The 16,713-nt window shown below is 35.6% G+C and overlaps 1 protein-coding gene and 1 non-coding gene across 4 annotated transcripts in view; one reads left to right on the top strand and one right to left on the bottom strand.

Moving 5' to 3' along the window:
• Positions 1-862: 862 nt before the first annotated feature.
• Positions 863-16,713, bottom strand: part of NUP62CL (nucleoporin 62 C-terminal like) — an 83,331-nt gene continuing 67,480 nt past the window's right edge. For all 3 annotated transcript variants that reach the window (XM_065915413.1, XM_065915415.1, XM_065915414.1), the window contains one exon: positions 863-2,000. In XM_065915413.1, the coding sequence (XP_065771485.1) occupies positions 1,906-2,000 (95 nt within the window). In that variant the 3' untranslated portion in view covers positions 863-1,905. The remainder of the gene's footprint in view (positions 2,001-16,713) is intronic.
• Positions 10,956-11,062, top strand: LOC136154846 (U6 spliceosomal RNA). Its single transcript, XR_010660554.1, has one exon. It is a non-coding gene; the product is annotated as a U6 spliceosomal RNA (small nuclear RNA).

The following is a 16,713-nucleotide window of genomic DNA, read 5'->3' as shown; positions in this document are numbered from 1 at the left end:
AACCTTAAAGACAATTTAGTCTAAGGCGCCAAACAGTACACAGATCCACCAGTAAACTTACAGTGTAACTGCACTGATCTAGAAGTCACTTGCCATTCACGTGCCTCTTTTATGTCCTGGAAAAAAAAATATTAGACTTCTCAATGCAAGGTCAACAGGAAAACTATAGCCCCCTCTTTATTTTACTGAGGAAGTTTTAGGGTAAGCATGTATTGGTAGTGAAAAGATATAAAGGAAACACAAAACTTGAGAGAAGTGGAAACTAGTTTATCCCAGTTGGGAAAACTTTCATATGGTCCAACTCTATTATGTTGCAGACAAAAGATAATTCTCCAGATGAAACTATCTGTCCAGTTAATTAAGCAGGGACAAGAATAAACCCAGTGTTTTCTTCTATATATTGTATTCTCTTTACTGAATGTGAAACAACATATTCACAGACTACAAGAGTTGAATTGCAAAAAAAAAAAATACAGAAAATGTCTTTATCTAGGGTACAGTAGTGACAATATTGTACTCAAACATTAAAGATTACTCAAGATTATACTCAAAAGCTGTTTACCTACAGAAATCATCCATAAAATTAAATGGCCTCTGAATTTTTTTCATATTCTATAATTTTGAGAGGTAATAAAAATTTATCTGATTAGAGGCTGCTACTTTGAGAAGTGTGGGTAGGAAAAAAAAGAGGCCATGTAACTATTGATATTTGGCTTACTCATAAGGTGATGTAAATCGCTAATACTCATTTCAAAAATATTTTCTTTCCATAATATGTCTCCCTCAGGATGGTCATGTTCAGTTAGTACAATAGAAGTTCAGCGCAGTAATGACAAGCAACTAGCACTAGTCACTCAAAAACTTTTTAAGTAGTTTATTTTATTTTTCAGAGCATTGCCTTTATTTATGACTTAGGTAAAACACGAAACACAAGAAATCAGAGGCTAAGAACAAGGCTTTTTCTTGAAAAACAAATAAGTACACAAACCCCACAAGTATTAATCACATGCTAAAATCAAGTAAAATTCCAGATTATTTGCACATTAAAAATAAACTGCCTGAACCATACCCTTTAAAAATAGCCTAATTCAAGCCCTAAATCCACTCTAACTTTTCCTCCCTTCTCTGAAATTCTTTTAATATTTTTATTTATTTATTTGGCTGAGTTGGGTCTTAGTTAAAGCAGGCAGGATCTTTAGTTGTGGCATGCAAGGACTTTCAATTGTGGCATGTGAACTCTTTAGTTGTGGCATGTGAACTTAGCTGTAGCATGTGGGATCTAGTTCCCTGACCAGGGATCAAACCTGGGCCCCTTGCACTGGGAGGACAGAGACTGAGCCACTGGATCACTAGGGAAGTCCCACTTCTCTGAATTTCTATAGCATACTTTCTGTAATTCATAACATGCTTTCTTGTATTGTCTATACTATTTTCATATAGAAGGCATTAATTGTATCTCAAAGGAGACAGTAAGTGCCTTTGAGGAGAGAGACTTCACAGTAGCTAACACTATATGCTGAATGTTAACAAGCACCAAGTAAAGACTGGCTGGCATCTATTTTTTGGCAAACATTTCTCTATGATCTGGCTAGAGTGAAAAGGACAATGCATACTGGCAGTAAGATATGGAGTCTGGGAGAGTAAGCCATGAATTATACACACAGCGTCAACATCAAAGAGGTTGCTGCCTAGACAGAAGAGCTGATAAAGTTCTGATTTGCTAATACTAAAAGCCAAACTACAGAATCATTTTCAAACAGCACAATATTTAAGTGGAAAAAAAATACATGCATACTTTATTGTCACCAAAGAGGGAACAGTAGCTGTAAATACTATTCTAATGAACACCTTCAAAATTTGAAGGTAGTGTATAATCCAAAAACAACATGCTCAAAATAGGGTCATTTAATCAAAAGCCATCTTGACGTTGCATTCTTCCTCCTTGCAATGACGATCGTCTAGAATTTGTGTTACCTCTTCTACCTTCCTCTGCAGCATGTCTATAAGGGGAAAGGCACACAGCGTTACTCAGAGGTAGAAATATCCCAGGAACATAATAACTTAATTCTCCCTTCAACATATGATTGATAAAACTTTACATGTCAATTTTAATAGTGTTAAGTATTAAAAGAAGAGAAAAACATGTGTCTATCTGGTAGGAAACTACTGGATAAAAGCGTTCTTGATTTTCTCTCCTTAGCTTTCATGGAAATTATGGTCTATCCTGATATTTATGCTTTGCTGAAGAGAAGTGTTAACTGCTTTTTACTCATTACAGCCTAAAAGTGCCATGAAATTGAATGTGTAGATCTTTGCTGCCTATAAGCAAATTAGTACACTGAGTAGCTTCATATTTCTATTTCATTCTAATGATTAATTTAACTTGGTGGTCCTTAAATTTGCTCAGAGCACAGCAACACAAAATATCACTAGTTTTACAATATAAAACAGTAACTTTCTGTAATAAAAATAAGCTGTTGAAGTAAGTGTGATAATCTGAGTTTTTCTATTAATGTGTATAAATAAATGTGGTCATTTGCTTTAGTGTTCATTAATGCTCACTGGTTGATAAGCAATAACTGGGCCCAAAAATTTAAGAAAAATTTTACAAGAGAAAAACTAAAAAATGTAGAGCACTATACTTTAATTTTCTTTAGCCAATTGGAAAAGAACAGATGTTATAGAGTTTTTGAAGTATAGTACCTCATTTTATCCTATGACATACAGGTACTATAAGATCACATCTTTTAAGAACAAGTGATTTAAATGATGGTTGTCTACTGAAAGGCTAGGAAAATAATCTGGAAAAAACATCTCCTTTCTGTTGAAATAACAAACTGCAGGGTGCAATTTTTCCCCCTAAATAACATTTTTCAATGTGATAAAAGCACAAATGGGCACTACAACAAATCATTAACTTGAGGCCAGAAGTGTCAACATAAGCACAATCTACTTAATTTGCTGATTGATATATATTAAATGCAAAGGAGTAAATTTATAAACATTTTAAAAAATCAATGAAATGTTGAGAAACACAAGTCAGCATTATTAAGAGAGCCTTACCATAAATATTTTGTCATGTTTTCAAATTGAATTCTCGACTATTTCTGTATTAACATACTTCATATTTTTCAGAAGTGTCATTCTTTAAGGGCAAAAACTGCACCTAGGCACTTAACTGTGCAGAGTAATGGTCCCATGATATGCATCAGTGATTAGTCCCTGCATGTGTGCATGCTAAGCCACTACAGTGGTGTCCAACTCTTTGCGATCCTATAGACTGTAGCCCACCAGGCTCTTCTGTCCATGGGGTTTCCCAGGCAAGAACAATGGAGTAGGTAGCTGCTTCCTCCTCCAGGGGATCTTTTCAACCTAGGGATCGAAACTGAGTCTCCTGTGCCTTCTGCATTGCAGGCAGATTCTTTTTATTTATTTATTTAATTTTTTTTAATTTATTTTTTTTATTAGTTGGAGGCTAATTACTTCACAACATTTCAGTGGGTTTTGTCATACATTGATATGAATCAGACATAGAGTTACACGTATTCCCCATCCCGATCCCCCCTCCCACCTCCCTCTCCTGAAGGCCTATTAAATTATATGCCATACTAGAAGTAAAATGCTAGTAATAGTTGAAATTTGATGGGAAATAAGCCATACACATTTGCTATTATTTACAAAGGAACTGTACTGAACAATATGAAATTGAAATTAATAAAACAACTCCATTCACAAGAGCATAAAAAAGAATTAAAACACCCAGGAATAAATAAAGATAAATTTAGGAATAAACAGCAAATGAACTATAAGACTTGTACACTAAAAACTATAAATCACTGCTAAGAGAAACTAAGAAGATCTAAAAAAATGAAAAGATATTCCATGTTCATGGACTGAAAGACTCAATAGTTTTAAGATGTCAATTCTCCACAAATTGATCTACAAATTCAATGCAATGCCTATGAAAATTAAAGTGGGCTATTTTTTGTAGAAATAAACAAGCTTTAAAATTTACATGAAAATACAAAGGACCCAAAACAGCTAAAACAATCTGAAATAGAATAATAAATTGCAGGAATTATATCACCCAGTTTTAAAACTTATTACAAAGCTACAGTAATCAAGACAGTATGGTATTATCATAGGGTAGCCACAGAGATCAACAGAACAGAAAAAAATATCCAGAAAAATCTTATTATTTATGGTCAATTCATTTTTAACAAAGGTGCCAAGATAATTCAATAGGGGAAGCATACTCTTCAACAGATAATACAAGGACAACTGCAAGTCTAAGTGGAAATGAAGTTGAACTCCTACCTCTAACTATGAACAAGGTAGACTACTGGTTAAATCTAAGAGCTAAAATTATATTTGGAAGACAAAACACAAATGTCAAACAACTGATGAATGGGTAAACAAGATATGATATGTACATGCACTGGAATACTACACAGCAATGAAGAGCAATACAATACAGATATATGTTACAATACAGATGAACCTGGAAAACATTAGGTCAGACAGAAAAGGCCACATATAATATGATTCCATTTAATTAAACTCTCCAGAAAAGGCAAATCAATAAAGACAGAAAGTAAATAAGTAGCTGCTTAGGGTTCAGAGTAGGAATGGGGATTAACCACAAACAAGCTAGAGAGAACTTTTAGAGGTAATGGAAATGTTCTAAAAGTGGATGGTGTGATGTTTGCACAGACCTATATCTTTAAACAGCTATTGTTTAAGACAGCATATTTGTGTGTTTAAAATATTTCTTAAAAATGACTTCCCCCAAAAAGGTTCTGGTAAAACTGCTTCCAGCTAGTTCCATTCTGTTTAGGGACAGACGTTTTCTTTACCTTACTTGAAGTGAAGTGAAGTGTAGTCGCTCAGTTGTGTCCGACTCTTTGAGACCCCATGGACTGTAGCCTACCAGGATCCTCAGTCCATGGGATTTTCCAGGCAAGAATACTGGAGTGGGGTGCCATTTCCTTCTCCAGGGGATCTTCCGACCCAGGGATCAAACCTGGGTCTCCCGCATTGTAGGCAGACGTTTTACCGTCTGAGCTACCAGGGAAGCCCTTACTTAGTCTACTTGCAAATATTTCACATAAAGATTGCAAGATTTTCATAGAAATTTATGAAAATTAGCAATTTGGTCATTAAACACAAGCACAGCCTTCTACTATAATTACTTTTAAGTTATACATATAAATATTATTTGATGCTATTAAATTCACTATCAACAGAAGCAAAGTATTCTCATAAACACTACTATAGTATACCTCTTATTCTCCTTTTAGAAAAACAATTGGGGTATTAAAGGAAAAAATAATCTGACAAAAATGATCAAAAGACACAAATAGGCAACTTAAGAAATGAAGTACAAATTGTTTATAAACATTTTTTTAAAAACTCAACCTCATTAATAATGACAGGAATGTAAATTAAACAAGGGAAATATTATTTTCATCTATAACTTAGAGCAAGGAATGATAACAATGATAATGGTGGTAGTGATGATGATTTCAGGTGCAGAAAAATGAGTACCTAATGAATTGTATCGATGTGAGAGTTGGACCACAAAGAAGGCTGAGCACCAAAGAATTGATGCTTTTGAATTGTGATGCTGGAGAAGACTTTTGAGAGAGTCCTTTGGACAGCAAGGAGATAAAACCAGTCAATCCTAAAGGAAATCAACCCTAAATATTTATTGGAAGAACTAATGCTGAAGCTGAAGCTCCAATACTTTGGCCACCTGATGTGAAAAACTGACTCACTGGAAAAGACCCTGATGCTGGGAGAGTTTGAAGGCAGGAGGAGAAGAGGATGACAGAGGATGAGATGGTTGAATGGTACCATTGATTCAATGGATAGGAGTTTGAGCAAACTCCGGGAGATAGTGAAGGACAGGGAAGCCTGGCATGCTGCAGTTCATGGGGTTGCAAAGAGTAGGATACAGCTTAGTGACTGAACAACAACAATGAATTGGTGGTGAAAATATAATTAGGGAAACTTACTTGGAAAGAACCATAAGTCAAAAGCCTTTAAAACAAATATTACTCCTAATTCAGCAGTTTAACTTCTAAGAATCTTATCTATGTCCAATAACCATGCATATATCCTAAAATTTACCTACACTGGGGCTCACTGAAGCACAATTTAAAGAAGCAAAAAGCTAGAAACATTAACTAATATGTAACAACAGGTACTAGTTAAATAATAGTATATCCTTATAATGTAAAATTTAACAACCATTAAAATGTAGACTATTTAATAATATGGAACAATATTCATGTACACATATCTGTTACATCTGTATCTCTTTTTCCATCAAAGATTGAGTACAGTGTGCTGTGTAAATATCAGGGGACAAATAAATTTAAAACATATATACTGGCCCCCAAGTTCATCTCCAGTGAATGAGTGAAGTTGCTCAGTCATGTCCATCTCTTTGTGATCCCATGGACTGTAGCCTGCCAGGCTCTTCCATCCATGGTATTTTCCAGGCAAGAGTACTGGAATGGGTTGCCATTTCCTTCTCCAGGGGATCTTCCCAACCCAGGGATCGACCCAGGTCTCCTGCACTGCAGGTAGACGCTTTACTGTCTGAGCCACCAGGGAAGCTCAAATTCATCTCAGACAATGCTAAGTTCTGAAGAAATAACTAAGATATAACCTCTATCATCAAGAAGCTCAAATTCCAGTAATGAAGGTAAATATGTGAATAAATAACTACAACAGTGTATGATAAATGCTGACAATATTGTATATAGAACAAGTTATTAAAAACAGGAGTCAAGGAAGGCTTCATAAAAGAGATGGTCTGAGCAATTACCAGGTAGCAATTACCATGGGGGACCATGGGAGCAATTACCAGACAGACAATGATGGGGTGGGGTATGCCAGGAGAAGCATCTGAATATCCAAAAATATGGATAAACGAATACTGAGTGTTTGCAAAACCATAAATATTACTCACACACATAGAAAACAAACTTATGGTTACCAAAGTGGAAAAGAAAGGAGGGACAAATTATGGGTATGAGATTAACAGATACAATCCACTATACATAAAACAGTTAAGCAGCGAGGATTTACTGTATAGCACAGGAAACCATACTCATTATTTTGTAATAACCTATAATGGAATATAACCTGCAAGATACCTGAATCATTATGCTGTATTCCTGAAACTAACACAATATTGTAAATAAACTATACTTCAATTTTAAAAAGTAATGCTGCAAACAAAAGATGAGGCTGAAAAATACGTAGGGGCTCGATTATACATGGTACTCTGTATATTATGCAAATAAAAAATACAGAGCAATGGTAAGCACTGAAGACATGATTAGCAGAGAGTATTGTTATATCAAAATCAATCTGGTAGTTGTGTAAAAGTGAATTGGATTGGGGTAACACTGGGAAAATGAGACCAATAAAAGACTAACTAAAGATTTAAACATATGTATTTATTGCTGCTGCATTCCAAAACACTTGTGAAATGGCAGTAAGGAGATTTTAAAAAAAAGAAGAAAAACATAAAAGCACAAAACCACAAGGACAAAGGTGTAAGAAAGGAGACAAGAACAAAATTTTGAAAACTGTAACATCTGAACCCTAGAAAGGATTTGGAATTAGCAGGAAAAGGTAATTCAAAGTGGTGCTGCACTATTTACAACAGTTAGGACATGGAAGCAACCCAGATGTTCATTGACAGATGAATGGATAAAGAAGATGTGGTACATATACACAATGGAATATTACTCAGTCATAAAAAGGAATGAATGTGAGTCAGTTGTAGTGAGGTGGATGAACTTAGAGCCTATTATACAGAGCAAAGTAAGTTAGAAAAACAAATATCATATATTAATGCATATATATGGAATCTAGAAAAATACTACTGATGAACCTACTTGCAGGGCAGGAATAGAGATGGAGACATAGAGAACAGACATATGGACACAGTGGGGGAAGGGGGAGAGGGTAAGATCAATTGAGAAATTAGCATTTACACGTATACACTATCATGTGTAAAACAGGTAATTGGTGGGAAGCTGTTGTATAACACAGGGAGCCCAGCCTGGTAGCAGAAAGGTGGGATGGGAGAGGGAGTGGGATGGGATACACACACATACACACACACACATATATAAACACCATATACCCATGGTGGTATATATATTATGAAAGGTGGTGTTAGTCGCTCAGTTATGTCTGAGTCTTTGTGACCACATGGATTGCAGCCCACCAGGATCCTCTGTCCATGGAATTCCCCAGGAAAGAATACTGTAGTGGGTTGCCATTCCCTTCTCCAGGAGATTTTCCCAACCCAGGAATTGAAGTGGGGTCTCCTGCATTGCAGGCAGATTCTTTACCATTAGAGCCACCAGGGAAGCCCCACATATATTATATGTATTGCACAATTATATATCTAATTGTGTACTACATGCATATTTTATTAATAATATATTACACATGGATAGAGAGAAAGAAATGGTGTGGTAAAAAGAGTTAAATCCTCACCTCTCACTTTGGGAAGTTAGTACAGAAGGCCTAAAATGGAAAAGCTACAAAGTAATAGTATATATGTTTTTTAGAGATATAGACATGCTTTTTTAAAAAAGAGCTAAAACAAAGAACATGTTTCTGGGGAATGGGAAATGTGATGTGGACAAGGAGGTGATATTTTTCATAAACCTAATAAAACTGATCTACTTTTAAGGTAGGAGATGAAGACCCTAAATAAGACAGCAACAGAAATCTGCTTAAAAGAAAAGATTCAAGAGCTATTTAAAAAGTATAATCATCATTGGGTGGCTGAGCAGTAAAGAATCCACCTGCCAATGCAGGAGACACAAGAAACATAGGTTCGCTCATTATTGAATATCAATACTCACTCCAAGTCTATGCCCTAACCATTAATGTTGAAGAAACTGAAGTTGAATGGTTCTATGAAGACCTACAAGACCTTCTAGAACTAACACCCCAAAAAGATGTCCCTTTCATTATAGGGGACTGGAATGCAAAAGTAGAAAGTCAAGAGATACCTGGAGTAACAAGAAAATTTGGCCTTGAGTACAAAATGAAACAGGGCAAAGGCAAACACAGTTTTGCCAAGAGAATGCACTGGTCATAAAAAACACTGTCTTCCAACAACACAAGAGACGACTCCACACATGGACATCACCAGATGGTCAATATGGAAATCAGATTAATTATATTTTCTGCAACCAAACATGGAGAAGCTCTATACAGTCAGCAAAAACAAGACTGGGTGCTGAGTGTAGCTCAGATCATGAACTCCTTATTGCCAAATTCAGACTTAAAATGAAGAAAGTAGGGAAGACCACTAGACCATCCAGGTATAACCTAAATCATATCCCTTATGATTATACACTGGAAGTGATAGATAGATTCAAGGGATTAGATCTGATAGACGGAGTACCTGAAGAACAATGGACAGACGTTCATGACATTATACAGGAGGCAGTGATCAAGACCATCCCCCAAAAAAGAAATGCGAAAAGGCAAAATGGTTGTCTGAGAAGGCCTTACAAATAGTTGAGAAAAGAAGAAACACTAAAGGCAAAGGAGAAAAGGAAAAGATATACCCATTTGAATGCAGAGTTCCAAAGAAAAGCAAGGCGAGATAAGAAAGCCTTCCTCATTGATACAATGCAAAGAAATAGAGGAAAACAATAAAATGGGAAAGACTAGAGATCTCTTCAAGAAAATGAAGAGATACCAAGGGAACATTTCATGCAAAGATGGGCACAACAAAGGACAGAAATGGTATGAACCTAACAGAAACAGAAGATATTAAGAAGAGGTGGCAAGAATACACAGAAAAACTGTACAAAAAAGATCTTCATGACCCAGATAACCATGATGGTGTGATCACTCACCTACAGTCAGACATCCTAGAACGTGAAGTCAAGTGAGTCTTAGGAGCATCACTACGAACAAAGCTAGTGGAGGTGATGGAATTCCAGTTGAGCTATTTCAAATTCTAAAAGATGATGCTGTGAAAGTGCTGCACTCAATATGCCAGCAAATTGGGAAAACTCAGCAGTGGCCCAGGACTGGAAAAGGTTAGTTTTCATTCCAATCCCAAAGAAAGGCAATGCCAAATAGTGTTCAAACTACTGCACAATTGCACTCATCTCACACTCTAGCAAAGTAATGCTCAAAATTCTCCAAGCCAGGCTTCAACAGTATGTGAACCATGAACTTCCAGATGTTCAGGGTGGATTTAGAAAAGGCAGAGGAGTCAGAGATCAAATTTCCAACATCTGCTGGATCATCAAAAAAGCAAGAGAGTTCCAGAAAAACATCTACTTCTGCTTTATTGATTATGCCAATGCCTTTGACTTTGTGGATCACAACAAACTGTGGAAAATTCTTAAAGACATGGGAATACTAGACCACCTAACCTGCCTCCTGAGAAATCTGTATGCAGGTCAAGAAGTAACAGAACTGGACATGGAACAACAGACTGTTTTCAAATTGGGAAAGGAGTACGTCAAGGCTGTATACTGTCACCCTGCTTATTTAACTTCTATGCAGAGTATACATCATGAGAAATGCTGGGCTGGATGAAGCACAAGCTGGAATCCAGTTTGTCAGGAGAAATATCCATAACCTCAGATATGCAGATGACACCACCATTATGGCAGAAAGTGAAGAACTAAAGAGCCTCTTGATGAAAGTGAAAGAGGAGAGTGAAAAAGTTGGCTTAAAACTCAACATTCAAAAAACTAAGATCATGGCATCTGGTCCCATCACTTCATGGTAAATAGATGGAGAAACAATGGAAACAGTCAAGAGACTTTATTTTGGGGGGGCTCCAAAATCACTGCTGATGGTGACTGCAGCCGTGAAATTAAAAGATGCTTGCTCCTTGGAAGAAAAGCTATGACCAACCTAGACAGCATATTAAAAAGCAGAGACATGTGCTCGCTTCGGCAGCACATATACTAAAATTGGAATGATACATAGAAGATTAGCATGGCCCCTGCGCAAGGATGACACGCAAATTCATGAAGCATTCCATATTTTTGTCAATGTATGACAAAAACCACTACAATATTGTAAAGTAATTAGCCTCCAACTAATAAAAATAAATGAAAAAAAAAATAAAAAGCAGAGACATGACTTTGCCAACAAAGGTCCATTTAGTCAAAGCTATGATCTTTTCAGTACATGGATGGATGTGAGAGTTGGACTATAAAGAAAGCTGAGGGCCAAAGAATTGATGCTTTTAACTGTGTTGTTGGAGAAGACTCTTGAGAGTCCCTTGGACTACAAGGAGATCCCACCAGTCCATCCTAAAGGAAATCAGTCCTGAATATTCATTGGAAGGACTGATGCTGAAGCTCAAACTTCAATACTTTGGCTACATGATGCGAAGAACTGATTCACTGGAAAAGACCCTGATGCTGGGAAAGACTGAAGGTGGGAGAAGGGGATGGCAGAGGATAAGATGGTTGGATGGCATCATTGACTCAATGGACATGAGTTTGAGCAAGCTCAGAGAGTTGGCGATGGACAAGGGAGTGTGGCACGCTGCAGTCCATGGGGTCGTAAAGAGTAGGACAAGACTGAGCATGAACTGATTCAACTGAATGAAATGTAAACAGCCTACCTTAAGTCCTGAATAAATAGCAGCAATCAACTGAAAAAAAGAAAAGTAAAAGGAGTTACAGACCTGGGAGGCCCAGGAGAGAGTGAAGATAATGAGTTTAGTTTTATACAAGTTTAATTTGAGGTGCCATGGGATATCTTAAGTGCAGATGTTTGTTACCATGAAGCTTTAGAACAGACAGTCAGAGAAACATTAGTGAAACTAATGGTTAGAGATGACAACTGAGGTTTCAAAAATGTTGATTATCAGGAAAGTCTTAGAAGAGAATACGTTTAGAAACAAGGAGAGGTTGCAAGTAAAAACCTTACTTCCTAATTCCAGAAAACTGAAAAAGAGCAAAGCAGGCAAAAGGAAGGAAATAATGAAGATAAAACTGGTTATCAATGAAATTGAAACCAGGAACACTACTGAGTAAAAGCAAAGAAACAAGCAGCTTAATTGTTCAGAAAAAAATCAGTAAAATTGATAAACCTCTACCAAGATAGAAAAAAATAAGAGAACACAAATCACCAATATAGAAATAAAACAGGGTATATCACTACAGGCCCTGCAGCCAATAAAATGATAAAAATCCTATAAACAACTTTATGTTTATAAATTAAATGACCTAGTAGAACTGCACCACAAATTATAATAACCACAAATTATGAAAATTCAACCAAGCTAATCTGAATAGACTTAGAAGCATTAAAGAAATTGACTTTGTATGTAAAAAGCTTTCCCAAAAGAAATAACCAGGCCCAGGTGGTTTCACTGGAGAATTCTACTAAATACCTAAAGAAGAATCAAGAACAGTTCACAAATGCTTCTAAAAGTAGAAGCCAGTATTACCCTAATAACAAAACTAAAAATGACAGTATAAAAAAGGAGAAAACTACAGATCAACATCTCTCATGAACATTTAAAAATCTCTCACCAGAGAGATAGAGGGTGATAAATTTAAGAGGTTGGGTTTAAGATATACATACTACTATATAAAAGACAGATAATCAACAAACACCTATGTATAACACAGGGAACTCTACTCAATACTCTGTAATAACCTATATGGGAAAATAATCTGAAGAAGAATGGATATATGGATATGTATAACTGAATCACTTTGCTGTACACCCAAACCTAATACAACATTGTAAATCAATTATATTCCAATGCAAAATAAAAAAATTTAAAAATCTCTCAAACACTTAAAGATCCTCAAGAAAATTCTAGCAAACCAAATCCAATAATATATAAAAGGTACTAAAAACTAGGACCAAGTAGAATTTATTCCATAAATGTAAGGCTGATTCATTTGATGTTTAAAACTGTGTCAATGAAGGGACTTCCCCAGTCGTTCAGTGATTATGAATCCACCTTGCAGCGTAAGGATGCAAGTTTGATCTCTGGTCAGGGAACTAAGACCCTACATGTTGCAGAGGCAGCTAAGCCCATACACGGCAACTACTGAACCTGCACGTTCTGGAGCCCAACAGAGATCCCATGTACTGCAAATAAGATCTGATACAGCCAAATAAATAAATAATTTTTAAGGATGTGTCAATGTAATCCACCATATCAACAAGTTAAAGAAGAAAAATCATATGATTATATCAATTGATGTAGAAAAAGCAATTGACAAAATGCAATATTCATGAATGATAAAAATTAGTGATTAAAAAGAAGTCAGGAAAAGAGTGGAATTAACTCAATTTGATTAAAAAAAGCATCTATTAAAAAACCTATAGCTAAAATCATATACTGCTAGTGAAAGACTAAACTCAGAGGCAAGGCAAAGATGTTTGCTCTCATCACTCTTATTCAACATGGTACTGAAGCTCTAGCCAGTGCAATGTAAGAAAAAGAAAGAAATAGCATACTGATTGGAAAGAAATAAAACTGTCCCTTTTTGCAGATGATGTAACTACCTCTGTAGAAAATCCCAAGGAATCAAAAACAAAAAACAAAACTCCCCAAATCAAACTCTTAGATCTAAGAAGTGAATTCAGCAAGCATACAAGATCAACATTAAAAATTGTGATTTTATGTATTAAAAATGAACATGTGGAAACCAGAATTTAAAACACAATACCATTTATAATCACTACAAATAAAATGAAACACTTAAGTATAAGTCTAACAAAATCAAAACATATAGATGACGTGAGTGCTGAAAATTACAAAATGCTGATAAAGGCAGGCGCTTTACCATCTGAGCCACCCGGAAAGTCCTAAAAGAAATCACAGAAGACCTAAATAAATATTTAGACATACTATGTTCGTGCACGAGAAGATTCTACATGCGAAAGATGTCCATTTCCTTTCAAACTGATCTGTAAATTTAATGTGTGTGTGTTTAGTCGCTCAGTTGTGTCCGACTCTTTGTAACCCCATGGAATGTAGCCCACCAGTCTCCTCTGTCCATGGAGATTCTCCAGGCAAGAATATTGGAATGAGTTGTCATACCCTCCTCCAGGGGATCTTCCCAACACAGGGAAAGAACTCAGGTCTCCTGCATTGCTGGCGGATTCTTTACCATCTGAGCCACCAAGGAAGCCCTTGGTAGCTCATAATGATATAAATTTAATGTAATCCCTATCAAATCACAGCCCAGCAAACTTTTATGGAAATGCAAACAAATTAAAATAGCTAAAACAACCTTGATGGAGAAAAATAAAGTGGGAGAAATCAGTCTCCAAGATATTAAGGCTTATATGGGAAAGGCTTACATTAATGAAGAGAGTGTGGCACTGGTGGAGGGAAAGACATAGATCTATGGAACAGTGATTCCAGAAAACAATTTGATAAGGGAAAAACTTCCATAAAAGGAAAAAAAGTTGATCTAAACTTCTCACCTTATGCAAAAATTAACTCAAAAAGCCTTAAATGTAAAATATAAAACAATAAAACTTGTAGGAAAAAAACAGTAGAAAATGGGAGGATATAGGACTACACAAAAAGCTCTTAGACTTGACACCAAAAACATGATTCATAAAAGGTAAAACTGATAAACTGGACTTAATTGTAAAACTTTTGTCCTATGAACAACTCTGTTGAGAACAGACAAGCTACAAAGTAGGAGAAAATATCTGCAAACCACATAGCTACCAAAGGACTAGTAGTAGCTGGAATACACAATAACCTCTCAAAACAACAGGTAAAGAATCCAGTTAGGGATAACCAACAAGGACCTACTGTATAGCACATGGAACTCTGCTCAATGTTATGTGGCAGCCTGGATGGGAAGGGAGTTTGGGGGAGAATGGATACATGTATATGTATGGCTGAGTCCCTTTGCTGTTTACCTGAAATTATCACAACATTGTTAATCAGCTATACCCCAATATAAGATAAAAAGTTAAAAAAAATAGTAACCAACAATATATAATTCTCAGTAACCAAATGAATCATCTAATCAAGCTTCATAATGTTCTAAATAAATAAACAAATATAAAGTTGAAGTATATTGTTATATATTGGCATTAATTTATTATTTTTAAAAAGTTCTTATTTTAAAATATTTTAATGACACATAGTAAAAAACTAATGATATAATAAATATGGATATGTCCCACATGAAGGTTTATTTTATCTTACCCTGATAACTTTATTTCTTTTCCTGTTTTTAATAAAATGAGATTCCAGCTAGAGTTGATACCCTTTGTGTAACTCCCCACAATCATACCATATACCTCTTACCTCTCCTGCCATAAACACAGACTTGAATTTGTGGTTAAATATTGCCATCAATGATACTATATTTTGCTGAATATGTCTATCTTTATAAAAATTACACAATGTGATTCAGAAGACTTTTATATTCGATACAATAGATATTATATTCTACACATAATTCTTCAACTTGCACATTTCACACATTATGTTTTTAAAATTAACCTACGTTGATGTAAGTCAAGTTTGTTCATGTGAATTTTTAAATACTTGTACAATATCCCACTGAACAAATATAACATCAACTTATTTATGCATGTTCCTATTGATGGATATTTGGGTTGCTATATGTTCTATGTCATTACAAATAACAATTGCAATAAATTTTTAAAAATCCAATTAGAAAATGGACAAAAGATGAAAACTGATATTTCATCAAAAAGGATATGCTCATGACAAATAAGCACATGAAAAAGATGTTCAACATCACTAGTCATTTATGTCGGAGAGTGTTTTGCCTATGTTCTCCTCTAGGAGTTTTATAGTTTCTGGTCTTACATTTAGATCTTTAATCCATTTTGAGTTTATTTTTGTGTATGGTGTTAGGAAGCTGTGGTACATATACACCATGGAATATTACTCAGCCATTAAAAAGAATTCATTTGAATCAGTTCTAATGAGATGGATGAAACTGGAGCCCATTATACAGAGTGAAGTAAGCCAGAAAGATAAAGAACATTACAGCATACTAACACATATATATGGAATTTAGAAAGATGGTAATGATAACCCTATATGCAAAAAAGAAAAAGAGACACAGAAGTACAGAACAGACTTTTGAACTCTGTGGGAGAAGGTGAGGGTGGGATGTTTTGAAAGAACAGCATGTATATTATCTATGGTGAAACAGATCACCAGCCCAGGTGGGATGCATGAGACAAGTGCTCGAGCCTGGTGCACTGGGAAGACCCAGAGGAATCGGGTGGAGAGGGAGGGGGGAGGGGAGATCGGGATGGGGAATACGTGTAACTCCATGGCTGATTCATGTCAATGTATGACAAAACCCACTGAAATGTTGTGAAGTAATTAGCCTCCAACTAATTAAAAAAAATTAAAAAAAAAAATCACTAGTCATTAGGAAAATGCAAATTAAAATTTCAATGATATCACTACACATCTATTGGAATGGCTAAAAAGAAAAAAAAATAGTGAAAATACCAAATGTTTAGGACACAGACAAATTAGATCACTCATACATCACTGGTGGGCATGTAAAAAAGGTACAGTCTCTCTGGAAAACAGTGTATCAGTTTCTTATAAACTTAAACACTCAACTACCACATGACCTAGCAACTGCACTCTTGGGCATCTATCCCAGAGAAATGAAAACTTACGTTCACATAAGACTCTGTACA

This window comes from Muntiacus reevesi, chromosome X (assembly GCF_963930625.1).
Source record: "Muntiacus reevesi chromosome X, mMunRee1.1, whole genome shotgun sequence".
NCBI lineage: Eukaryota > Metazoa > Chordata > Mammalia > Artiodactyla > Cervidae > Muntiacus > Muntiacus reevesi.
The sequence above is the reverse complement of the archived record's forward strand: the minus strand, read 5'-3'. Positions and strand labels throughout refer to the sequence as shown.